Source organism: Tachyglossus aculeatus, chromosome 4, assembly GCF_015852505.1.
Source record: "Tachyglossus aculeatus isolate mTacAcu1 chromosome 4, mTacAcu1.pri, whole genome shotgun sequence".
Classification (NCBI taxonomy): Eukaryota; Metazoa; Chordata; class Mammalia; order Monotremata; family Tachyglossidae; genus Tachyglossus; species Tachyglossus aculeatus.
In genome coordinates, this window is record NC_052069.1 from 2,020,216 (window position 1) to 2,047,517 (window position 27,302).

At 46.1% G+C, this 27,302-nt stretch overlaps 1 protein-coding gene across 2 annotated transcripts in view; it reads right to left on the reverse strand.

Annotated features, from left to right (window-relative positions):
* The window catches only part of NOP14 (NOP14 nucleolar protein), an 85,413-nt gene that overhangs the window by 21,393 nt on the left and 36,718 nt on the right, over positions 1–27,302 (reverse strand). Inside the window, exons 5-12 of one of the 2 annotated variants that reach the window (XM_038745597.1) lie at positions 24,247–24,381; positions 22,709–22,831; positions 20,267–20,398; positions 15,187–15,481; positions 13,314–13,444; positions 11,490–11,575; positions 4,251–4,386; positions 605–706 (exon numbers count right to left, since the gene is read on the reverse strand). In XM_038745597.1, coding sequence (XP_038601525.1) covers positions 605–706; positions 4,251–4,386; positions 11,490–11,575; positions 13,314–13,444; positions 15,187–15,481; positions 20,267–20,398; positions 22,709–22,831; positions 24,247–24,381 — 1,140 coding nt within the window. Of the gene's footprint in view, positions 1–604; positions 707–4,250; positions 4,387–11,489; positions 11,576–13,313; positions 13,445–15,186; positions 15,482–20,266; positions 20,399–22,708; positions 22,832–24,246; positions 24,385–27,302 lie in introns of both variants that reach the window. The other variant, XM_038745596.1, reaches the window with a different exon arrangement.

The window sequence follows — 27,302 nt, forward strand, 5'->3', positions numbered from 1 at the left end:
TAATAATGATGGCATTTGTTAAGTGCTTACTATGTGCAGAACACTGTTCTAAGCACTGGGGGGGTTACAAGGTGATCAAGTTGTCCCACGTGAGGCTCAGAGTCTTAATCCCCATTTTACAGATGAGGGAACTGAGGCTCAGAGAAGTTAAGTGACTTGCCCAAAGTCACACAGCAGACATCTGGTGGAGTCGGCATTCGAACCCATGACCTCCGACTCCAAAGCCCGGGCTCTTTCCACTGAGCCACGCTGCTCCTTAATTTTTAACGTTTAACAAAATTGTTAATTTTTATTAACAAAATAAAGTAAATAGAATAGATATGTACAAGTAAAATAAATAAATCGAGTAATAAATACATACAAACATATATACAGGTGGTGTGGGGAAGGGAAGGAGGTAAGGTGGGGGGGATGGAGAGGGGAAGGAGGGGCTCTTCCCAACCGCTTAGTACAGTGCTCTGCACACAGTAAGCGCTCAATAAATATGATTGAATGAATATGCTCTGCACACAGTAACTGCCGGATAAATGTCGTTGATTGAATGATCGATCTGCCAGCGAAAAGGAAGGTGGCCAGGAGGGGAAAGGCCCCCCGATTTCTTTACCTTAGTGAGCAGCTGACTCATGTACATCAGAGCGGGCGTGACGACCGGGTGCCAGAAGTCGGAAGTCGGAAACAGTATCGCCGTTATCTTCAAATAAATGAGCTGAAGAACGGTGAAGAACGACATAAAAAAGATAACGTAAAATAATAATAATAATAATAATGGTATTTGTTAAGCGCTTACTATGTGCCTCAGTTCCCTCGTCTGTGAAATGGGGGTTAAGACTGTGAGCCCCTTGGGGGAAACGGATTGGGTCCAAACTGATTAGCGTGTATCCTCCTCAGTGGTTCCCCCTCTCCATCCCCCCCATCTTACCTCCTTCCCTTCCCCACAGCACCTGTATATATGGATCATCATCATCAATCGTATTTATTGAGCGCTTACTATGTGCAGAGCACTGTACTAAGCGCTTGGGAAGTACAAATTGGCAACATATAGAGACAGTCCCTACCCAACAGTGGGCTCACAGTCTAAAAGGATATATGTATATATGTATATATATATGGATATATGTTTGTACATATTTATTACTCTATCTATTTATTTTACTTGTACACATCTATTCTATTTATTTTATTTTGTTAGTATGTTTGGTTTTGTTCTCCGTCTCCCCCTTTTAGACTGTGAGCCCACTGTTGGGCAGGGACCGTCTCTATATGTTGCCGACTTGGACTTCCCAAGCGCTTAGTCCAGTGCTCTGCACACAGTAAGTGCTCAATAAATACCATTGATGATGATGATGATGATGGTTAGCAGTGCCTGGCATGTAGTAAGTGATAAACAGGTATTAAAAAAAAAAAAAAAAGAGTGCGACTTGTCTCTAATCCCAGCTCTTGGATGGCCTTGGATAAGTCCATTTCCCTCCCTGGGCCTCAGTTTCCTCCTCAATAAAATGGGGCACTGTACTAAGCGCTTGGGAAGTCCAAGTTGGCAACATATAGAGACGGTCCCTACCCAACAGCGGGCTCACAGTCTAGAAGGGGGAGACAGACAACGGAACCAAACATATTAACAAAAGAAAATAAATAGAATAAATATGTACAAGTAAAATAAATAGAGTAATAAATATGTACAAACATATATACAGATATAAAGGTGCTGTGGGGAGGGGAAGGAGGTAAGGCGGAGGGGGGAATTTTACAGATGGGGGAACTTCTCTGTATATATCTTTAAATTCAGTAACTTCTTTATTCATATTAATGTCTGTCTCCCCTTGAAGACTGTAAGCTTGTTTTGGGCAAGGAACGTGACCGCTATTTCTGCTGTACTGTACTCTTCCAAGCGCTTAGTACAGTGCGCAGAGTAAGAACACAATAAATAACGATAAGGGTATTTGTTAAGCGCTTCCCGGGTGTCAGGCACTGCTCTAAGTGCTGACATATGTATAAGCGCTTACTCAGTAAATGCTCAATAAATACAACTGAATGAATATAAGGTAATCATTCATTCATTCAATCGTATTTATTAAGCGCTTCCTGTGTGCAGAGCACTGTACTAAGCACTTGGGAAGAACATATAGAGACGGTCCCTACCCAACAGCGGGCTCACAGTCTAGACGTCCCACACGGGGCTCGCGGTCTTCAACCCCATTTTACAGATGATTAATAATAATATTACAGATGGCGGCACGGAGATTAATAATAATTATAACAATAGCAATAATAACGATGATGGCATTTGTTAAGCGCTTACTATGTCAGGCACTGTTCTAAGTGCTAGGGTGGATACAAACATATTGGGTTTGACACAGTTCCTTCTCCCATGTGGGGCTCACAGTCTCAATCTCCATTTTCCAGATGAGGGACCTGAGGAGTGAAGTGACTTACCCAAGGTCACCCAGCAGACAAGTGGCAATTGAATGAATTAAATACAAAATTAAATTAAATTAATACAATTAAATACCATTGAATGAATGGCAGAGTCAGGATTAGAACCCAAGTCTTCCCAGGACCAGGCTCTATCCAGTAGATCCGATCGATTGATTGCTCCGTACACAGTCAGCACTCAATAGATATGTTGCTGACTTGCACCACCCAAGCGTTTAGTACAGTGCTCTGCACTCAGTAAGCGCTCAATAAATATGATCGAATGGATGAATGAATGAATGAATACCATTGATGGATGAAGAAGCAGCGTGGCTCAGTGGAAAATAATAATAATAATAATGATGGCATTTGTTAAGCGCTTACTATGTGCAAAGCACTGCTCTAAGCGCTGGAAAAGGGCCCGGGATTTGGAGTCAGAGGTCATGGGTTCAAATCCCGGCTCCACCAACTGTCAGCTGTGTGACTTTGGGCAAGTCACTTCTCTGGGCCTCAGTTCCCTCATCTGTAAAATGGGGATGAAGACTGCTGAGCCCCCTGTGGGACAACCTGATCACCTTGTAACCTCCCCAGTGCTTAGAACAGTGCTTGGCACATAGTAGGCGCTTAATAAATGCCATCATGATTATTATCGATGGATGAAATGTGCTCTGTTTGCAGTGTGGATACTCAACTTGCTTGTATCCACCCCAGCGCTTGGTACAGTTCCTGGCACATAGTAAGCGCTTAACGAATACGATCATTATTATTATTGTTATGAAATACAAACGTGGGTCTTGTTTCATTTAATAAAAACATGGAAAGTTAATTGTTAACCTAGGGAAAGCGGCCCCCTCCCGCTGTCCTCCATGCTCTGGGGACACGTTCAATTCATCATCATCATCATCAATCGTATTTATTGAGCGCTTACTGTGTGCAGAGCACTGTACTAAGTGCTTGGGAAGTACAAGTTGGCAACATATAGAGACAGTCCCGACCCAACAGTGGGCTCACAGTCTAAAAGTTCCTTCTCTAAATTCAGAGAAGGAACGTGGCTTAGTGGGAAGAGCCCGGGCTTCGGAGTCAGAGGTCGTGGGTTCTAATCCTCGTTCCACCACTTATCAATCAATCAATCATATTTATTGAGTGCTTACTGTGTGCAGAGCACTGTACTAAGCGCTTGGGAAGTACAAGTTGGCAACATATAGAGACGGTCCCTACCCAACAGTGGGCTCACAGTCTAAAACGGGGAGACAGAGAACAAAACCAAACATGCTAACAAAATAAAATAAATAGAATAGATATGTACAAGTAAAATAAATAGATAAATAAATAGAGTAATAAATATGTACAAACATATATACATATATACAGGTGCTGTGGGGAAGGGAAGGAGGTAAGATGGGGGGGATGGAGAAGGGGACGAGGGGGAAAGGAAGGAAGGGGCTTGGTCTGGGAAGGCCTCCTGGAGGAGGTGGGCTCTGCTGTGTGACCTTGGATGAGTCACTTCACTTCTCCGTGCCTCAGTTCCCTCCTCTGTAAAATGGGGATGCCGACTGTGAGCCCCCCGTGGGACACCCTGGTGACCTTGGATCTACCCCTGTGCTTAGTAAGCGCTTAACAAATACCACCCTCATCATCATCATTATTATTATTATTCAGAGCAGCATCAATCGTATTTCAATCGTATTTACTGAGCGCTTACTGCGCGCAGAGCACTGTACTAAGCGCTTAAGCAGCAGCGAGGGTACAGTATTCCGACAATCAGCCTTTCGGGGAAAAACAGACGAGGATTTCCCAACCCACTGCGGTCGGCGCGTGTTTGGAAGGAGCAGGGGGCTCACCACGTCCAACCCCGGAAACGCCGCACGCCCCTTGACTTCCACCATCTCCTCCGCCTCGTGCGCGGCCTCTCGGAGGGCAAATTTCACCGTGTTGCTTGCCGACTCGGGAAACATCTGGCACAGGCTGTACAACTGCCTGCGGCGACCAGAAACACGAGTCACCGTCGGATCGAGCCCGAGAGGAAAAACGAATCATCATCATCGATCGTATTTATTGAGCGCTTACTGGGTGCAGAGCACTGGACTAAGCGCTTGGGAAGTCCAAGTTGGCAACATCTAGAGATGGTCCCTACCCAACAGCGGGCTCACAGTCTAGAAGGGGGAGACGGAGAACAAAACCAAACATACTAACAAAATAAAATAAATACAATAGATCTGCACAAATAAAATAAATAAATAAATAGGGTAATAAATCTGGACAAACATATATCCATATATACAGGTGCTGCAGTGAAGGGAAGGAGGTAAGGCGGGGGGGATGGAGAGGGGGACTAAGGGGAGAGGAAGGAAGGGGCTCAGTCTGGGAAGGCCTCCTGGAGGAGGTGAGCTCTCAGCAGGGCCTTGAAGGGAGGAACAAATCAAGGACCGTGGCCGCACCGTGATACGGGCAGAGGCCCGGCGGCAAAGAGCTGGCCCCGGATCTTGGCTAGTTGCTGAAATGGAAATGAGAGACTTCAGGGAAAAGCTCTATGCGAGAGTTTGAGGTCAGTGGAAAGAGCCCGGGCTTTGGAGTCGGGGGTCATGGGTTCGAATCCCGGCTCTGCCAATTCATTCATTCATCCAATCACCTCCAGGAGGCCTTCCCAGACTGAGCCCCTTCCTTCCTCTCCCCCTCGTCATCATCATCATCAGTCGTATTTATTGAGCGCTTACTATGTGCAGAGCACTGTACTAAGCGCTTCGGAAGTACAAATTGGCAACATATAGAGACAGTCCCTACCCAACAGTGGGCTCACAGTCTTAAAGGGGGAGACAGAGAACAAAACCAAATATACTAACAAAATAAAATAAAAAGAATAGATATGTACAAGTAAAACAAATAAATAGAGTTATAAATATGTACAAGCATATATATATATATATACAGGTGCTGTGGGGAAGGGAAGGAGGTAAGATGGGGGGGATGGAGAGGGGGACGAGGGGGAGAGGAAGGAAGGGGCTCAGTCTGGGAAGGCCTCCTGGAGGAGGTGAGCTCTCAGCAGGGCCTTGAAGGGGGGAAGAGGGCTAGCTTGGCGGATGGGCAGAGGGAGGCCATTCCAGGCCCGGGGGATGACGTGGGCCGGGGGTCGATGGCGGGACAGGCGAGAACGAGGTATGGTGAGGAGATTAGCGTCCCCCTCTCCATCCCCCTCATCTCACCTCCTTCCCTTCCCCACAGCACCTGTATATATGTATGTACATATTTATTACTCTATTTATTTTACTTGTACATATCTATTCTATTTATTTTATTTTGTTAGTATGTTTGGTTTTGTTCTCTGTCTTCCCCTTTTAGACTGTGAGCCCACTGTTGGGTAGGGACTGTCTCTATATGTTGCCAACTTGGACATCCCAAGCGCTTAGTACAGTGCTTTGCGCACAGTAAGCGCTCAACAAATACGATTGATTGATTGACCCAATCGTATTTATTGAGCGATTACTGTGCTCAGAGCACTGTACTAAGTGCTTGGGAAGTACAATTCGGCAACAAATAGGTCCCTACCCAACAACGGGCTCACGGTCTAGAAGGGCGAGACGGACAAAACAAAACAAGTAGCCAGGCATCAATAACATCAGAATAAATTCATTCATTCATTCGCATTGACTGAGCGCTTACTGTACTAAGCGCTTGGAAAGTACAACTCGGCAACAGATAGAGACGGTCCCTGCCCAACAACGGGCTCACAGTCTAGAAGGGGGGAAGACAGACAACAAAACAAGTAGCTAGGCATCGACGGCATCAAAATAAATTCATTCAATCGTATTCATTGAGCACTTACTGCCAATTGTCAGCTGTGTGACTTTGGGCGAGTCACTTCACTTCTCTGGGCCTCAGTTCCCTCATCTGTAATATGGGGATTAAGACTGTGAGGCCCCCGTGGGACAACCTGATCTCCTTGTGACCTCCCCAGTGCTTAGAACCGTGCTTTGCACGTAGTAAGCGCTTAATAAATGCCATCATTACTATTATTATAGTAAGCCCCTTCCTTCCTCTCCATCTCCCCATCTTACCTCCTTCCCTTCCCAACAGCACCTGTATATATGGATATATGTTTGTACATATTTGTTACTCTATTTATTTTACTTGTACACATCTATTCTATTTATTTTATTTTGTTAGTATGTTTGGTTTTGTTCTCTGTCTCCCCCTTCTAGACTGTGAGCCCGCTGTTGGGTAGGGACTGTCTCTATATGTTGCCAACTTGGACTTCCCAAGCGCTTAGTACAGTGCTCTGCACACAGTAAGCGCTCAATAAATACGATTGATGATGATGATATTATTATTATAATACCTTTAGCGTGGTACAACCGATCAATCAACAGTATTTATTGAGTACTGATGGTCTGCAATCACTGCCCAAAGTGCCAGAAAAGCAGTGTGGCTTAGTGGATAGCGCCCAGGCCCGGGAGTCAGAAGGACCTGGCGTCTAATCCCGGCTCCGCCACTTCTCTGCTATGTGACCTTGGGCAAGTCATGTCACTTCTTTGTGCCTCGGTTACCTCATCTGTACAATAGGTGTTGCGACTACGAGTCCCACATGGGACCTGATTACTGTGTAACAATAATAATAATAATTACAATTATGGTATTTGTTAAGCTCTTATAGTAAGCCAAGTTTGCCAAGCACTTACACAGTGTGCCAAGCACTGTTCTAAGTGCTGAGCTACTGAGAGCTCACCTCCTCCAGGAGGCCTTCCCAGACTGAGCCCCCTCCTTCCTCTCCCCCTCGCCCCCCGTCCATCCCCCCGTCTTACCTCCTTCCCTTCCCCACAGCACCTGTATATATGTATATATGTTTGTACATATTTGTTACTCTACTTATTTATTTATTTTACTTGTACATATCTATTCTATTTATTTTACTTTGTTAATATGTTTCGTTTTGTTGTCTGTCTCCCCCTTCTAGACTGTGAGCCCACTGTTGCGTAGGGACTGTCTCTACATGTTGCCAACTTGTACTTCCCAAGCGCTTAGTACAGTGCTCTGCACACAGTAAGCGCTCAATAAATACGATTGATTGATTGATTGATTGATTGGGGTAAATACAAGGTAATCAGGCAGTCGCACGTGGAGCTCACAGTCTCAATCCCCATTTTACAGATGAGGGGACTGAGGCCCAGAGAAGTAAAGTGACTTGCCCAACGTCACATAGCAGACAAGTGGCAGAACCGGGATTAGAACCCACGATCTTTGACTTCCAAGCCCTCGCTCTTTCCAATAAGCCACGCTGCTTCCCGTGTAGCCACCCCAGCGTTTAGTACAGTGCCTGGCACACAGTAAGTGCTTAACAAATACCCTAATAACTATTATTAATGATGATGATGATGGCATTTATTAAGCTCTTACTATGTGCAAAGCACTGTTCTCCGCGCTGGGGAGGTTACAAGGTTGTCCCACGGGGGGCTCGCAGTCTCAATCCCCATTTTACAGATGAGGCAACTGAGGCACGGAGAAGTTAAATGACTTGCCCAAAGTCGCCCAGCTGACAATTGGCAGAGCCGGGATTTGAACCCGTGACCTCTGGCTCCAAAGCCCGGGCTCTTTCCACTTAGCCACGCTGCTTTCACCTCTGATTAATGGTCAAGCAATCCCCGTGCCCACTGAATGGAAAGCAGTAAACACTTGAGAAAACACACCATCATCACCAATCGTATTTATTGAGCGCTTACTGTGTGCAGAGCACTGTACTAAGCGCTTGGGAAGTACAAATTGGCAACATATTGGCAACACCAGAAACAAGCTACCAGTTCTTAAACACTGAAGAAGTGCGCTATTAAATATATCAATCAGTCAATCGTATTTATTGAGCGCTTACTGTGTGCAGAGCACTGTACTAAGCGCTTTGGAAGTACAAGCGGGCAGGATAGCAAATGCGCATCGATGTACTCTGGAACCGGAAAATCTATTTTCAGTCCATCAACGGTTATTTATTGAGGACCTACTGTGTGCAGAGCACTGTGCTGAGCGTTTGGGAGAGCACTGTACAGTTAACGGGCATCATCCCTGCCCTTGAGAAGTTGACAGTTCAAAATAATTTGCGGGGAGGGCGGGGAAGAGAAGAAAAAGAAGAAAAGCCGCGTGGTTTAGAGAACGGAACAAGGGCCTGGGAATCAGAAGTATCTGGGTGATAGGCCCGAATCTGACGCTTGCCTGCTGGGTGACCTTGGACAAGTCATTTCACTTCTCTGGGCCCCAGTTCCCTTATCTGTAAAATGGGGATTAAGACTGGGAGTCCCATGTGGGACAGGGACTAGCTAGTATCTACCCCAGGGCTTAGTAATAATAATAATAATAACAATAATAATAATAATAATGATGTTTGTTAAGTGCTAACTATGCGCAAAAGCACTGTTCTAAGCGCTGGGGTTATATAAGGTTATCCCACGTGGGGCTCACGGTCTTAATTTATCATCATCATCATCAATCGTATTTATTGAGCGCTTACTGTGTGCAGAGCACTGTACTAAGCGCTTGGGAAGTACAGGTTGGCAACATATAGAGACAGTCCCTACCCAACAGTGGGCTCACAGTCTAGAAGGGGGGGGAGACAGAGAACAAAACCAAACATACTAACAAAATAAAATAAATAGAATAGAAATGTACAAGTAAAATAAATAAATAAATAAATTGAGTGACAAATATGTACAAACATATATACATATATACAGGTGCTGTGGGGAAGGGAAGGTGAGGCAGGTGAGGCAACATTCATTCGTTCATTCAATCGTATTTATTGAGCGCTTACTGTGTGCAGAGCACTGTACTAAGCGCTTGGGAAGTCCAAGTTGGCAACATACAGAGACAGTCCCTACCCAACAATGGGCTCACAGTCTAGAAACAGGCTCAGGAAGTGAAGTGACTTGACCAAGGTCATACAGCAGACATGTGGTCGAGCTGGGATTAGAACCCATGGCCTCTGACTCCCAAGCCCGGGCTCTTTCCACTGAGCCACGCTGCTTCTCTGCTTGGAAGCGCTGAGTACAGTGCTCTGCAATCAATCAATCACATTTATTGAGCGCTTACTGTGTACACAGTATAATAATAATAATGGCATTAAGTGCTTACTATGTGCAAAGCACTGTTCTAAGCGCTGGGGAGGCTACAAGGTGGTCAGGTTGTCCCACGGAGGGCTCACAGTCTTAATCCCCATTTTACAGATGAGGTAACTGAGGCCCAGAGAATAATAATAATAATAATAATAATGATGGCATTTGTTAAGCGCTTACTATGTGCAAAGCACTGTTCTAAGCACTGGGGGGGATACAATGTGATCAAGTTGTCCCACATGGGGCTCACAGTCTTAATCCCCATTTTTACAGATGAGGGAACTGAGGCACAGAGAAGTTAAGTGACTTGCCCAAGGTCACACAGCAGACTCGTGGTGGAGCCGGGATTCAAACCCACGACCTCTGACTCCAAAGCCCGGGCTCTTTCCACTGAGCCACGCTGCTTCTCGTGTGTGAAGTGACTTGAAGTGAAGTGACTCGCCCAAAGTCACACAGCTGACAGTTGGCGGAGCTGGGATACGATTGAATGAATGGGACATAGTAAGCACCTGCAAGTATCACAATTATTATTACTCCAAGTGGCGAGTACAGCGCTCGGCCCACAGGAAGGGCTCAAGAAAAACCGGAATGATGGACTGGACCACTCCACTGCATTGCCCTCACCCTTTCACCCGGAAAGCGAGGGTGGAAAAGAAAAGAAAAAACCCAAGAGGAATTCAGGAAGGGCCGCTTCTGCTTGTCCGTTCCTTTATGTGTGTGTGTGTGTGTGTGTGTGTGTGTGTGTGTGTGTATACACACACACACACACATACACATATATGTATATACATATGTATATGTATATGTATATACATATGTATATGTATATATGCATATATATTTGTACATATTTATTACTCTATTTATTTTACTTGCACATATCTATTCTATTTATTTTATTTTGTTAGTAGGTTTGGTTTTGTTCTCTGTCTTCCCCTTTTAGACTGTGAGCCCAATGTTGGGTAGGGACTGTCTCTATATGTGGCCAATTTGTACTTCCCAAGCGCTTAGTACAGTGTATATATATACATGTGTGTGTGTGTGTGTGTGTGTATACACACACACACACACATATATATACACACACATACAAGTATATGCATATATGTATATACATATGTATATGTATATATGCATATATATATGTATATATGTTTGTACATATTTATTACTCTATTTATTTTACTTGTACATATCTATTCCATTTATTTTATTTTGTTAGTAGGTTTGGTTTTGTTCTCTGTCTCCCCCTTTTAGACTGTGAGCCCAATGTTGGGTAGGGACTGTCTCTATATGTTGCCAACTTGTACTTCCCAAGCGCTTAGTACAGTGTGTATATGTGTGTGTGTGTGTGTGTGTGTGTGTATACACACATATATACACACACATACAAGTATATGCATATATGCATATACATATGCATATGTATATATGCATATATATGTATATATGTTTGTACATATTTATTACTCTATTTATTTTACTTGTACATATCTATTCTATTTATTTTATTTTGTTAGTAGGTTTGGTTTTGTTCTCTGTCTCCCCCTTTTAGACTGTGAGCCCAATGTTGGGTAGGGACTGTCTCTATATGTTGCCAACTTGTACTTCCCAAGCGCTTAGTACAGTGCTCTGCACACAGTAAGCGCTCAATAAACATGATTGATTGCTTGATTGACTTCCACGATAGGCCGCTCCACTTAACAATAATACTGATGGCATGTATTAAGCGCTTACTATGTGCAAAGCGCCGTTCTAAGCCCTGGGGAGGTTACAAGGTGATCAGGTTGTCCCACGGGGGGCTCACAGTCTCTATCTCCATTTTCCAGATGAGGGAACTGAGGCTCAGAGGAGTGAAGTGACTTGCCCGAAGTCACCCAGCTGACAGTTGGCGGAGACGGGATTTGAACCCATGACCTCTGACTCCAAAGCCCGGGCTCTTTCCCACCGAGCCACGCTGCTTCCTTATCGTGGCCCGCGGGCTTCACTTACAGGACCAACTTGTCGACCGTCTGGAGATCCGGCGGGTCCCCGGTTGCCAGCTCCCCGACGTATTCCAGGAGGAATCCAAACAGTTTCTGCAGGACGTGGGGGAAAGAAAACACCCGGATGACTTGAACGCTTCACCTGCCACCGCGTCCTCGGGTGACGAGGCGACCAGAGGGGCCACGGGGGTGGGGATGGCTCGGCCCCGAGAGAGGCAGCGTGGCTCAGTGGAAAGAGCCCGGGCTTGGAAGTTGGGGGTCACGGGTTCTAATCCTGCCTCCGCCACTTCACTCATTCATTCACTCGATCGTACTTACTGAGCGCTTACCGTGTGCAGAGCACTGGACGAAGCGCGCGGGAAGGCCAAGTTGTGGTATTTTTTGAGTGCTTACTGTGTGAAGCTGCGCTGGAAGCAGTGCTGTTCTGTGCACCGGGGTGGACACACGGCAATCGTATTGTCCCACATGGGGCTCGCGGTCTTAAATCCCCATTTCACTGATGGGGTGACTGAGGCACAGAGAAGGGGGAAGTGTTGGAGGCGGGATTAGAACCCGCGGTCTCCGACTCCCAACCCCGTGCTCTTTCCACTGAGCCATCTCCCACTCCCAGAGAAGTGGATTCCGGCTGGGAGTTGTGGAGTTCATGTCTTGTGCGCCTGGGAGCTTCCCGTAGAAGCGGCAAATGGGAATCAACCGGAGGGGCCGTGGCCTGATCCGGAATATGTTTAATTTTGTTAGTATGTTTGGTTTTGTTCTCTGTCTCCCCCTTTTAGACTGTGAGCCCACTGTTGGGTAGGGACTGTCTCTATATGTTGCCAACTTGGACTTCCCAAGCGCTTAGTGCAGTGCTCTGCACACAGTAAGCGCTCAATAAATACGATTGATGATGATGATTTATTTTATTTTGTTAGTATGTTTGGTTTTGTTCTCTGTCTCCCCCTTTCAGACTGTGAGCCCACTGTTGGGTAGGGACTGTCTCTATATGTTGCCAACTTGGACTTCCCAGGAGCTTAGTACAGCGCTCTGCACACAGTAAGCGCTCAATAAATACGATTGATAGATCGATTGAAGCTGCGTTGGAAGCAGTGCAGTCTAGAGGGAAGAGCAGGGGCCTGGTTCCTTCATTCATTCAATCGTATTTATTGAGCGCTTGTCTGCTGGGTGACTCTGGGCAAGTCACTTCACTTCTCTGGGCCTCAGTTCCCTCATCTGTGAAATGGGGATGAAGACTGTGAGCCCCACATGGGACAACCTGATTACCTTGTAACCTCCCCAGCGCTTAGAACAGTGCTTTGCACATAGTACGCGCTTAATAAATGCCATTATTATGATTATTATTCCCCCAAGCTTCTTACTGTACAGCGTAAGCACTCAGTAAGTACCACTGATTGATTGATCGATTGTTATTTCCGAGAGTTATGGAGCAAGACCTTCGCCCTCGTCCCCCTCTCTCCCTCTCCCCGCCTCGTCCCCCTCTCCATCCCCCCCATCTTACCTCCTTCCCTTCCCCACAGCACCTGGATATATGTATATATGTTTGTACATATTTTTTACTCTATTTATTTATTTATTTTATTTGTACATATCTAGTCTATTTATTTTATTTTGTTAGTATGTTTGGTTTTATTCTCTGTCTCCCCCTTCTAGACTGTGAGCCCAATGTTGGGTAGGGACTGTCTCTACATGTTGCCAATTTGTACTTCCCAAGCGCTTAGTCCAGTGCTCTGCACATAGGAAGCGCTCAATAAATACGATTGATTGATTGATTCGCCGCATTGGCAGATTCCTCCTGGAGGAGAGGGAAGACGCGGGGTTTAGGCAACACACGTACTTCCAGCTTGGTTTTGTTTCCCACCGCCAGGCTTGGATGGTTGCATTTCTGAATTCTCTCCACCACCACGAGCTGCTGCTCCGGCGATCTTCCCGACAGCAGCGACTTCAGTTCCTCGAGGGATCCTGGAGCTGTTGAAAACGTGGCACGGAAAAGCGTCAGACAAGCAACGAAGGCAGGTCCTAAATGGCGAAGCAGCGTGGCTCGGGGGAAAGAGCCCGGGCTTCGGAGTCAGAGGTCGCGGGTTCAAATCCCGGCCCCGCCACTTGTCAGCTGGGTGGCTCTGGGCAAGTCACTTCACTTCTCTGGGCCTCAGTTCCCTCATCTGGAAAACGGGGATTAAAAACTGTGAGCCCCCCGTGGGACAACCTGATCAGCTTGTAACCTCCCCAGTCTTTTTAAAAATTATTTATTTATTCATTTATACATATTACTTCTATTTATTTTATTTTGTTAATATGTTTTGTTCTCTGTCTCCCCCTTCTAGACCGTGAGCCCGCTGTTGGGTAGGGACCGTCTCTCTATGTTGCCGACTTGGGCTTCCCAAGCGCTTAGTCCAGTGCTCACAGTAAGCGCTCAACAAACATGACCGAATGAATGAATGAAATCCCCGTTGTCCAGATGAGGGAACTGAGGCCCAGAGAAGTGAAGTGACTTGCCCAAGGTCACACAGCAGACCAGAGGCAGAGCTGGGATTAGAACCCACGACCTCCGACTCCCAAGCCCGGGCTCTTTCCACCGAGCCACGCTGCTTCTCAATAAATAGGATGGAATGAATGAATGCCATTATCAATCAATCAATCGTATTTATTCATTCAATCGTATTTATTGAGCGCTTACTGGGTGCAGTGCACCGGACTAAGCGCTTGGGAAGTCCAAGTTGGCAACATCTAGAGACGGTCCCTACCCAACAGCAGGCTCACAGTCTAGAAGGGGGAGACAGACAACCAAACAAAACATATTAACAAAATAAAATAAATAGAATAAATATGCTCCATTCATTCATTCATTCATTCATATTTATTGAGCGCTTACTGTGTGCAGAGCACTGCACTAAGCGCTTGGGAAGTCCAAGTTGGCAACATATAGAGACGGTCCCTACCCAACAGCGGGCTCACAGTCTAGAAGGGGGAGCCAGACAACCAAACAAAACATATTAACAAAATAAAATAAATAGAATAAATATGCTCCATTCATTCATTCATTCATTCATATTTATTGAGCGCTTACTGTGTGCACAGCACTGCACTAAGCGCTTGGGAAATCCAAATTGGCAACATATAGAGACGGTCCCTACCCAACAGCGGGCTCACAGTCAAGAAGGGGGAGACAGACAACAAAACAAAACATATTAACAAAATAAAATAAATAGAATAAATATGCTATTCATGCATGCTATTCATAATATGCTAAATAAATATGCTATTCATATTTATTGAGAGCTTGCTGTGTGCAGAGCACTGTACTAAGCGCGTGGGAAGTACAATTAATATTAATTGCATTAATATTAATGCAATTAATATTGCATTAACACTGCATTAACATTGCAATAATATTGCAATTGCATTAATATTAATTACTCTATTTATTTATTTATTTTATTTGTACATATCTATTCTATTTATTTTATTTCGTTAGTATGTTTGGTTTTGTTCTCTGTCTCCCCCTTTTAGACTGTGAGCCCACTGTTGGGTAGGGACTGTCTCTAGATGTTGCCAATTTGTACTTCCCAAGCGCTTAGTCCAGTGCTCTGCACATAGTAAGCGCTCAATAAATATGATTGATGATGATGATGATGATGATTAATATTAATTGTATTATTAATATTATTATTTTGTTCCCTGTAGCGAAGGGCACTCTGCCTTCCACCCACCGGTGAACGTGTAAGGGAGCTCAGCCCGGGCGGCCTCCACCTTGGCCCTCTGATCCTCCTCGTCGCCAGGCTCCTCTTCCGCCGCCTGGGATTTTCCTCGGCTCTGGTCGTCGTTTCCCGAGGCGTCTCTTTCACTGTCCACGTCGGACTCGAGGTCGGAGTGGCTGTCCGGAGCCTCGCTTTCCCCGTCCCTTCCGCCACCCTCGCGCTCCTCTTCGACGGCACCCATCTCACGCTCGTCGCCGTCGCCTTCGCTCTCAGAGTCGTCTGCTTCCTCGTGGTTCATCTTGCCATCCTTGGGAGCAGAGAGAGAAATCAGGGACTCTCCCAAGCGTTTAGTACAGTGCTTTGCACCAAGTAAGCACTCCATCAATCAATCAATCAATCATTTAAGTGGGCTCAGAGTCTACAAGCCTAAAGCCTCAATACGACTGAATGAAAGGCTGAAAGAACGAAAGGGACGGCTCGGCAGAGAGAACGAAGACACAGCTAAAACCCGAAACTTCAAATTCCGGTTGAAATGTTCAGACTCAATCAATCAATCAATCATACTTATTGAGCGCTTACTGTGTGCAGAGCACTGTACTAAGCGCTTGGGAAGTACAAGTTGGCAACATACAGAGACGGTCCCTACCCAACAGCGGGCTCGCCGTCTAGAAGGGGGAGACGGAGAACAAAACCAAACATATTAACAAAATAAAATGAATAGAATAGATATGTACAAGTAAAATAAATAAATAGAGTAATAAATCCGCACAAACATATATACATATATACAGGAGCTGTGGGGAAGGGAAGGAGGTAGGGCAGGGGGGATGGAGAGGGGGAGGAGGGGGATAGCGGACATTTTCTGGGTGGGACAGGAGTCATCTCGGGATCAGCTCGCTGTGGGCAGGGAATAATAATAATAATAATAATAATAATAATAATAATAATAATAATAATGGCATTTATTAAGTGTTTACTATGTGAAGAGCACTGTTCTAAGCGCTGGGGGGATACAAGGTGATCAGGTGGTCCCACGGGGGGCTCACAGTCTTAATCGCCATTTTACAGATGAGGTAACTGAGGCTCAGAGAAGTGAAGTGACTTGCCCAAAGTCACACAGCTGACCACTGGCGGAGCCGGGACTTGAACCCATGACCCCTGACTCCAAAGCCCGGGCTCTTTTCCACTGAGCCACGCTGCTTCTCTCAACGTGTCTGTTAAGGGAACACGTCTGTTTGTTGTTAATAATAATAATTACAGTATTTGTTCAGCGCTTACTATGTGCCAAGCACCGTTCTAAGCGCTGGGGTGGATTCAAGGCAATCAGGTTCTCCTACGCGGCACTCACTCCATTTTCCAGATAAGGCAACTGAGGCACAAAGAGTGAAGCGGCCCACCCCCGAGGTCACGCGGTCAACAAGTGGTGGAGCTGGGATTAGAACCCATGTCCTCCGGCTCCTGAGCCCGGGCTCTTACTCTCTCAAGTGCTTAGTACATCAATCAGTCAATCAATCAATCGTATTTATTGAGCGCTTACTGTGTGCAGAGCACTGTACTAAGCGCTTGGGAAGTACAAGTTGGCAACAAATAGAGACAGTCCCTACCCAACAGTGGGCTCACAGTCTAAAAGGTACATGGTAGTAGTACATAGTGGGCACTCAATAAATACGGCTGAATGAATGAGTGAATCGGGTTCTGATGGGCATCCCTTGCCTCAGAGGGCAATTATTTCCTCTACTACGTCCCTGAACAGCGCATCGAGTGAACGACTGTGGTATTTCTCAAGCGCTTACTATGCGCCAATCGCTGTACTGAGCGCTGGGGTAGAGAAGAGATAACCGAGTCATTCATTCATTCAATCGTATTTATTGAGCGCTTACTGTGCGCAGAGCACTGGACTAAGCGCTTGGGAAGTCCAAGTTGGCAACGTATAGAGACGGTCCCTACCCAACGGCGGGCTCACAGTCTAGAAGGGGGAGACGGAGAACAAAACAAAACATATTAACAAAATGAAATAGACAGAACAAAACATATGAACAAAATAAAATAAACAGAATAAATATGTACAAATAGAGTAACACTTATATTATATAATTTATATAAATACATAATAACTATATATAATTATAACTAATAATTACATTATAACTATAATAAATAATCATATTATTATTAATATAATAATTGCAGTTATAATATATAACAATATATAATAATAGTGAGCGCTTGAGATTCTTATTATATAAATAAATATTACACATTTATTTATATAATAAGAATCTCAAGCGCTCACTATTATACATCATTACATAATAAATAAATATATAATATTTATTTATTTATATAATATTTATTTATTTATACATCATTACATAATAAATAAATATATAATATTTATTTATTTATATAATAAGAATCTCAAGCGCTTACTACGCGCCAATCACTGTACTAAGCGCTGGGGTAGATAAGAGATAACCGAGTCCCACCTGGGGCTCCAAATCTCTGCAGATGAGGGAACCGAGGCAGGTCCCACGCAGCAGGGGCAGGTAATAATAATAATAATGATAATGATGGCATTTGTTAAGCGCTTACTATGTGCACAGCACTGTTCTAAGGCAAGTGGCGGAGCGGGGATTAGAACCCAGGCCCAGGCTCTTTCCGCCAAGCCACGCTGCTTCCCTACTAGGCCACACCGAAAATAACGACTCCCTTCGAAAGTTTACCTCAACCATTCATTCATTCAAATTTATTGAGCGCTTACTGTGTGCAGAGCACTGTACTAAGCGCTTGGGATGTACCAGTTGGCAACATACAGGGACGGCCCCTACCCAACAGTGGGCTCACAGTCAAGAAGAACAGTGCTTTGCACATAGTAAGCGCTTAACAAATACCATCATTATTAGAAGGGGGAGACAGAGAACAGAACAAAACATATTAAGAAAATAAAATAAGTAGAATAAATATGTACAAGTGTAAACAGTCCCTGTCCCACATAGGGCTCACGATCTTCATCAGATGAGGTGGTCTGCACACAGTGAGCGCTCAATAAGAGCGTCCGAATGAGGTAACAGGCACAGAGAAGTGAAGTGACGTCCCCGAGGTCACCCAGCAGGCAAGCCAGGATTATTCATTCATTCATTCAATCGTATTTATTGAGCGCTTACTGTGTGCAGAGCACTGGACTAAGCGCTTGGGAAGTACAAGTTGGCAACATACAGAGACGGCCCCTACCCAACAGTGGGCTCACAGTCAAGAAGAACAGTGCTCTGCACATAGTAAGCGCTTAACAAATACCATCATTATTAGAAGGGGGAGACAGAGAACAAAACAAAACATATTAAGAAAATAAAATAAGTAGAATAAATATGTACAAGTAAACACAGTCCCTGTCCCACATAGGGCTCACGATCTCCATCAGATGAGGTGGTCTGCACACAGTGAGCGCTCAATAAGAGCGTCCGAATGAGGTAACAGGCACAGAGAAGTGAAGTGACGTCCCCGAGGTCACCCAGCAGGCAAGCCAGGATTATTCATTCACTCATTCAATCGTATTTATTGAGCGCTTACTGTGTGCAGAGCACTGGACTAAGCGCTTGGGAAGTCCAAGTTGGCGACACATAGAGACGGTCCCAACCCAACAGTGGGCTCACAGTCAAGAAGAACAGTGCTCTGCACATAGTAAGCGCTTAACAAATACCATCATTATTAGAAGGGGGAGACAGAGAACAGAACAAAATATATTAACGAAATAAAATAAGTAGAATAAATATGTACAAGTAAACACAGTCCCTGTCCCACATAGGGCTCACGATCTCAATCCAATGAGGTGGTCTGCACACAGTGAGCGCTCAATAAGAGCGTCCGAATGAGGTAACAGGCACAGAGAAGTGAAGTGACGTCCCCGAGGTCACCCAGCAGGCAAGTGGCAGAGCCAGGATTATTCATTCATTCATTCAATCATATTTATTGAGCGCTTTCTGTGTGCAGAGCACTGGACTAAGCGCTTGGGAAGTCCAAGCTGGCGACACATAGAGACGGTCCCGACCCAACAGCGGGCTCACAGTCAAGAAGAACAGTGCTTTGCACATAGTAAGCGCTTAACAAATACCATCATTATTAGAAGGGGGAAGACAGAGAACAAAACAAAATATATTAACGAAATAAAATAAGTAGAATAAATATGTACAAGTAAACACAGTCCCTGTCCCACATAGGGCTCACGATCTCCATCAGATGAGGTGGTCTGCACACAGTGAGCGCTCAATAAGAGCGTCCGAATGAGGTAACAGGCACAGAGAAGTGAAGTGACGTCCCCGAGGTCACCCAGCAGGCAAGCCAGGATTATTCATTCACTCATTCAATCGTATTTATTGAGCGCTTACTGTGTGCAGAGCACTGGACTAAGCGCTTGGGAAGTACAAGTTGGCAACATACAGAGACGGCCCCTACCCAACAGTGGGCTCACAGTCTAGAAGAACAGTGCTTTGCACATAGTAAGCGCTTAACAAATACCATCATTATTAGAAGGGGGAGACAGAGAACAGAACAAAACATATTAAGAAAATAAAATAAGTAGAATAAATATGTACAAGTAAACACAGTCCCTGTCCCACATAGGGCTCACGATCTCCATAAGATGAGGTGGCCTGCACACAGTGAGCGCTCAATAAGAGCGTCCGAATGAGGTAACAGGCACAGAGAAGTGAAGTGACGTCCCCGAGGTCACCCAGCAGGCAAGTGGCAGAGCCAGGATTATTCATTCATTCATTCAATCGCATTTATTGAGCGCTTACTGTGTGCAGAGCACTGGACTAAGCGGTTGGGAAGTCCAAGTTGGCGACACATAGAGACGGTCCCGACCCAACAGCGGGCTCACAGTCTAGAAGGGGGAGATCTCTGTTGGGTAGGCACTGTCTCTATATGTTGCCAACTTGTACTTACCAAGCACTTAGTCCAGTGCTCTGCACACAGTAAGCGCTCAATAAATACGATTGATTGATTGATTGAGACAAGACAACCAAACAAAACCAGAATCGTTCGCGCCAGAAAATGGTATCTTTAATCCACTTTCCAGAGCCCCCGGCCCCCTTACTTTATACGAGAGCATACGTCGATCGTCTTTATCTAATATGAAGCCGTCGCTTAAGTCATCTGCTGATGTATGCTTGGGTTTCTGAAGCTTTTCCTCTTCATCTCTCCCCAGCATTCGGCGCAGTCTGTCGGCCTGCCGGCCAAAATAAATTCAGCACTGAGTGAGTACGTGAAAGGCGACGGGATTTTGTTCTGACGAGAAGGAAATTGGAAACGTAACATTTCTCACGGGGGTTATGCTGCTGACGGAAAAGATCATTTAAAAAGGGGTCTGTGCTGTTTATCTCAGCGCGATTCCTGGCCCCGTTTTATCCTACCTTTAATTCGGCATTATCTTTCTCTTTGGGTGCGTGCTGCGACTCAAAGGCGATTCGGGTGTTTTCTATTTAAACCGCTCAAATAACCCCAACTGACAAATGTGCCTCAAGCCTAAAAAGGAAGATTTTCAAATACATCCTGTTTACCAAAGAAACTAGGGTTTCCTTGGTAGTTAAGTACTTTTGTCTTCAGTTAAACCCAAAGCGCTTTACTGTCATAAAAAAAAAAAAAAAGGTCAGTTTTGGAATCTTTTCGGTCAACAACAGCGATCTGCGGTTGTTATTTATGAATCGGGCGGGATGCCAGGACAGCCGGAGTTTACAATCTTAAATCTGGGTTTTTTTTTTCTTTTAATGGCATTTAAAAGGCACCAGGCATTAGTCCCAAGCGCTGGGGTAGATAATAATAATAATAATAATGGCATTTGTTAAGCACTTACTATGTGCAAAGCACTGTTCTAAGCGCTGGGGCGGATACAAGGTGATCAGGTTGTCCCACGTGGGGCTCACCGTCTTCATCCCCATTTTACAGATGAGGTAACTGAGGCTCAGAGAAGTGACGTGACTTGCCCAAGGCCACACAGCAGACATGTGGCGCAGTCGGGATTCGAACCCATGACCCCTGACTCCAAAGCCCGGGCTCTTTCCGCTGAGCCGAGTCAGACTGGCCAGAGAACATGTCCCAGATGGGGCTCACAGCCTCAATCCCCATTTTACGGATGAGGTGAACTGAGGCCCAGAAGTGAAGTTACTTGCCCAAGGTCACACAGCAGACATGTGGCGCAGTCGGATTTCGAACCCATGACCTCTGACTCCAAAGCCCGGGCTCCTTCCGCTGAGCCGAATCACACTGGCCAAAGAACACGTCCCAGATGGGGCTTACAGTCTCAATCCCCGTTTTACAGATGAGGGAACTGAGGCCCAGAGAAGTGAAGTGACTTGCCCAAGGTCACACAGCAGACATGTGGCGCAGTCGGATTTCGAACCCATGACCTCTGACTCCAAAAGCCCGGGCTCTTTCCGCTGAGCCGAATCAGACTGGCCAGAGAACATGTCCCAGATGGGGCTCACAGTCTCAATCCCCGTTTTACAGATGAGGGAACTGAGGCCCAGAGAAGAAGTGACTTGCCCAAGGTCACACAGCAAACATGTGGCGCAGTCGACATTCGAACCCATGACCTCTGACTCCAAAGCCCGGGCTTTTTCCACTGAGCCGAATCACACTGGCCAAAGAACGTGTCCCAGATGGGGCTCACAGTCTCAATCTCTGTTTTACAGATGAGGGAACTGAGGCTCAGAGAAGTGAAGTGACTTGCCCAAGGTCACACAGCAGACATGTGGCGCAGTCGGGTTTTGAACCCATGACCCCTGACTCCAAAGCCCGGGCTCTTTCCGCTGAGCCGAATCAGACTGGCCAGAGAACATGTCCCAGATGGGGCTCACAGTCTCAATCCCCGTTTTACGGATGAGGGAACTGAGGCCCAGAGAAGAAGTGACTTGCCCAAGGTCACACAGCAAACATGTGGCGCAGTCGACATTCGAACCCATGACCTCTGACTCCAGAGCCCGGGCTTTTTCCACTGAGCCGAATCACACTGGCCAAAGAACACGTCCCAGATGGGGCTTACAGTCTCAATCCCCGTTTTACAGATGAGGGAACTGAGGCCCAGAGAAGTGAAGTGACTTGCCCAAGGTCACACAGCAGACATGTGGCGCAGTCGGATTTCGAACCCATGACCTCTGACTCCAAAAGCCCGGGCTCTTTCCGCTGAGCCGAATCAGACTGGCCAGAGAACATGTCCCAGATGGGGCTCACAGCCTCAATCCCCGTTTTATGGATGAGGTGAATTGAGGCCCAGAGAAGTGAAGTGACTTGCCCAGGGTCACCCAGCCCACAAGAGGCAGAGTCAGGATTAGAACCCAGGTCTTTCTTACGCCCGGGGCCCACGCTCTATCCACTAGGCCATACTGTTTCCCCCTTTTTAACCCAAAGGGACAAGAGGGGCTAACACTACGCAGCTGAGAGTTTTCAAAGTTTTTCTGTGGTGTAAAGACTCTCCCTGGGGAAATTAGCCTCGTTAATTTCTGTGGGAAACGAGAACGAAGCCATGGCGTCTCTAAAGTACCTCCAGCTTCTTGAGTCGCTCCTGTTCCTGCCTGGCCAGCTCCTCCTCGGTCTTCATTCTGTCGGAGGGCTGCGCCTTCATCTCAAAGCCAAGTTCCCGAACCATCACGTCGTACGCGTCGGGCTGAAAGGCAAAAGCCGCATCGGGACGTCGTCACCAGGTCTGTGACAATCTAGCCAGTCATAATTAAGCGCTTAGTACAGTGCTCCTCCCCCTCTTCCAGACCGTGAGCCCACTGGTGGGTAGGGACTGTCTCTATATGTTGCCAACTTGGACTTCCCAAGCGCTTACTACAGTGCTCCGCACACAGTAAGCGCTCAATAAATATGATTGATTGATTCATTCCCCCCCGCCTTACCTCCTTCCCTTCCCCACAGCACCTGTATATATGTATAATAATAATAACAATAATGTTGGCATTTATTAAGCGCTTACTATGTGCACAGCACTGTTCTAAGCGCTGGGGAGGTTACAAGGTAATCAGGTTGTTGTCCCACGGGGGGCTCAGGTTGTCCCATGGGGGGCTCACAGTCATTTACTTGTACTTCCCAAGCGCTCAGTACAGTGCTCTGCACATAGTAAGCGCTCAATAAATACGATTGATTGATTGATTTATGTCCAGATCTGTCATTGATTTATTTCTAATCACGTCCGTCTCTTCCCCTAGACTGTACGCTCGTTGTGGGCAGGGAATGTGTCCGCTTTATTGCTCTATCGTCCTCTCCCAAGTGCTTGCTTTGTGCAGAGCACCGTGTCAATAAATTTGACCGAATCAAGAACCCATATCCTTCTGAATCCCAGGCCTGTGAAGCTGCTTTAATAATAATAATAATAATAATAATAATAATAATAATAATGGCATTTATTAAGTGCTTACTATGTGCAAAGCACTGTTCTAAGTGCTGGGGAGGTTACAAGGTGATCAGGTTATCCCACGGGGGGGCTCGCAATCATAAAAATGGCATTTATTAAGCGCTTACTACGTGTAAAGCACTGTTCTAAGCGCTGGGAGGTTACAAGGTGATCAGGTTATCCCACGGGGGGCTCGCAATCATAATAATGGCATTTATTAAGTGCTTACTATGTGCAAAGCACTGTTCTAAGCGCTGGGGAGGTTACAAGGTGATCAGGCTATCCCACGGGGGGGCTCGCAATCATAATAATGGCATTTATTAAGCGCTTACTATGTGCAAAGCACTGTTCTAAGCGCTGGGGAGGTTACAAGGTGATCAGGTTATCCCACGGGGGGCTCGCAATCATAATAATGACATTTATTAAGCGCTTACTATGTGCAAAGCACTGTTCTAAGCGCTGGGGAGGTTACAAGGTGATCAGGTTATCCCGCGGTGGGCTCACAGTATTAACCCCCCTTTTACAGGTGAAGGAACTGGGGCACAGAGAAGTTAAGTGACTTGCCCAGGGTCACACAGCAGGCAATTGGCGGAGGCAGGATTTGAACCGGTGACCTCTGACTCCAAAGCCCGGGCTCTTTCCACTGAGCCACGCTGCTTCTCGAAGTGGCACGATCCGACTCTTACCTTGGGCTTCTCGTCGTCCTTTTCTTTTTTATCCGCTTTGGGGGCTTTGCGAGACAGGAGGGATTGGATTTCCTTCCAGTCGCCGTCCAGCTTCTCGGTGAGCTCCAGGGCGTCTTCTCGCCGAGCCTGGCGTTCCCGCTGAGGAAAGATACCGGCACGTGTCATTAATAATAATAATAATAATCAATCAATCAATCAATCAATCGTATTTATTGAGCGCTTACTGTGTGCAGAGCACTGGACTAAGCGCTTGGGAAGTCCAAGTTGGCAACATCTAGAGACGGTCCCTACCCTACAGCGGGCTCACAGTCTAAAACGGGGAGACACACAACAAAACCAAACCTCTGCGTTCCTCAGAAACGTGCTCTCTAGCCCGTTATTGGGTAGGTTCCGTCTCTATATGTTGCCGAATTGTACTTTCCAAGCGCTTAGTACAGTGCTCTGCACACAGTAAGCGCTCAATAAGTATGACCGAATGAATGAATGACTACTAACAAAATAAAATAAATAGAATAGATATGTACAAGTAAAATAAATAGAGTAATAAATATGTACGGACATATATACAGGTGCTGTGGGGAAGGAAAGGAGGTAAGATGGGGGGATGGAGAGGGGGACGAGGGAGAGAGGAAGGAAGGGGCTGAGTGTGGGAAGGCCTCCTGGAGGAGGTGAGCTCTCAGTAGGGCCTTGAAGGGAGGAAGAGAGCTAGCTTGGCGGATGGGCAGAGGGATTGGGGGCATTCCGGGCCCGGGGGATGAATGGCATTTATTAATGCCATTAATTTATGAATGGCATCACAAAAATAATGGCACTTATCAAGCGCTTACTATGTGCAAAGCATCATCACCATCATCATCATCATCAATTGTATTTATTGAGCGCTTACTATGTGCAGAGCACTGTACTAAGCGCTTGGGAAGTACAAATTGGCAACATATAGAGACAGTCCCTACCCAACATTGGGCTCACAGTCTAAAAGGGGGAGAAAGAGAACAAGACCAAACATACTAACAAAATAAAATAAATAGAATAGATATGTACAAGTAAAATAGAGTAATAAATATGTACAAACATATATACATATATACAGGTGCTGTGGGGAAGGGAAGGAGGTAAGATGGGGGGGATGGAGAGGGGGACGAGGGGGAGAGGAAGGAAGGGGCTGAGTGTGGGAAGGCCTCCTGGAGGAGGTGAGCTCTCAGCAGGGCCTTGAAGGGAGGAAGAGAGCTAGCTTGGCGGATGGGCAGAGGGATTGGGGGCATTCTGGGCCCCGGGGGATGAATGGCATTTATTAATGCCATTAATTTATGAATGGCATCACCAAAATAATGGCATTTATCAAGCGCTTACTATGTGCAAAGCACTGTTCTAAGCGCAGGGGTAGACACACGGCAATCAAGTCGTCCCACGTGGGGCTGTTCAACCGCTGAGAACGAAAAGTTCACCTCCTCCAGGAGGCCTTCCCAGACTGAGCCCCTTCCTTCCTCTCCCCCTCATCCCCCTCTCCATCCCCCCCATCTTACCTCCTTTCCTTCCCCACAGCACCTGTATATATGTATATATGTTTGTACATATTCTTTACTCTATTTATTTATTTATTTATTTATTTTATTTGTACATATCTATTCTATTTATTTTATTTTGTTAGTATGTTTGGTTTTGTTCTCTGTCTCCCCCTTTTAGACTGTGAGCCCACTGTTGGGTAGGGACTGTCTCTAGATGTTGCCAATTTGTACTTCCCAAGCGCTTAGTACAGTGCTCTGCACATAGTAAGCGCTCAATAAATACGATTGATGATGATTGATGATGAAAAGTCCCATTTGGGGCGGGGGGGTGGTACATGAAAAAGTCACGCTCATGAAAGCCCACCAGGAAAACAAAGCTGATAGAAACCGCGGTAGCGCGGGGAGGTCAAACGCCCAAAAGACCACTGCAATACAACGGGCTGGAATGCCCCCCGCAAAAATTAAACATTTCCCATCCAATTTGGGGGCACCTGTACGTTCGAGAGGGCTCGTGCAAACATGAGGTTGGAGGAAAATGGCACGGAGGTTGGAAAATGGCTAGCGCCGGTAAGACCACCGCAGAAACACTCCAACCCCGTCGAACCCTGAAAGATGAATCATCATCATCATCATCAATCGTATTTATTGAGCGCTTACTATGTGCAGAGCACCGTACTAAGCGCTTGGGAAGTACAAATTGGCAACATCTAGAGACAGTCCCTACCCAACAGTGGGCTCACAGTCGAAAAGGGGGAGACAGAGAACAAAACCAAACATATTAACAAAATAAAATAGAATAGATATGTACAAGTAAAATAAATAGAGTAGTAAATCTGTACAAACATATATACAGGTGCTGTGGGGAAGGGAAGGAGGTAAGAAGGGGGGATGGAGAGGGGGGCGAGGGGGAGAGGAAGGAAGGGGCTCAGTCTGGGAAGGCCTCCTGGAGGAGGTGAGCTCTCAATAAGAATAATAATAATAATAATAATGTTGGTATTTGTTAAGCGCTTACTATGTGCAAAGCACTGTTCTAAGCGCTGGGGGGAATACAAGGAGATGAGGTTGTCCCATGTGGGGCTCACAGTCTTAATCCCCGTTTTACAGACGAGGGAACTGGGGCACAGAGAAGTGAAGTGACTTGCCCAAGGTCACACAGCAGAGATGTGGGGGAGGCGGGACTCGAACCCATGACCCGTGACTCCCAAGCCCGCGCTCTTTCCACTGAGCCATGCTGCTTCTGGGAGGAAGAGAGCTAGCTTGGCGGATGGGCAGAGGGATTGGGGGCATTCCAGGCCCGGGGGACTTGTCCGTATCTATTCTATTTATTTTGTTAGTATGTTCGGTTTTGTCCTCTGTCTCCCCCTTTTAGACTGTGAGCCCACTGTTGGGGAGGGACTGTCTCTGTATGTTGCCAATTTGGACTTCCCAAGCGCTTAGTACAGTGCTCTGCACACCGTAAGCGCTCAATAAATACGATTGATGATGATGAGGACAGGCGAGGACGAGGTACGGTGAGGAGATCCAATGCGCCAACTCCCCAAACCAGTTTCC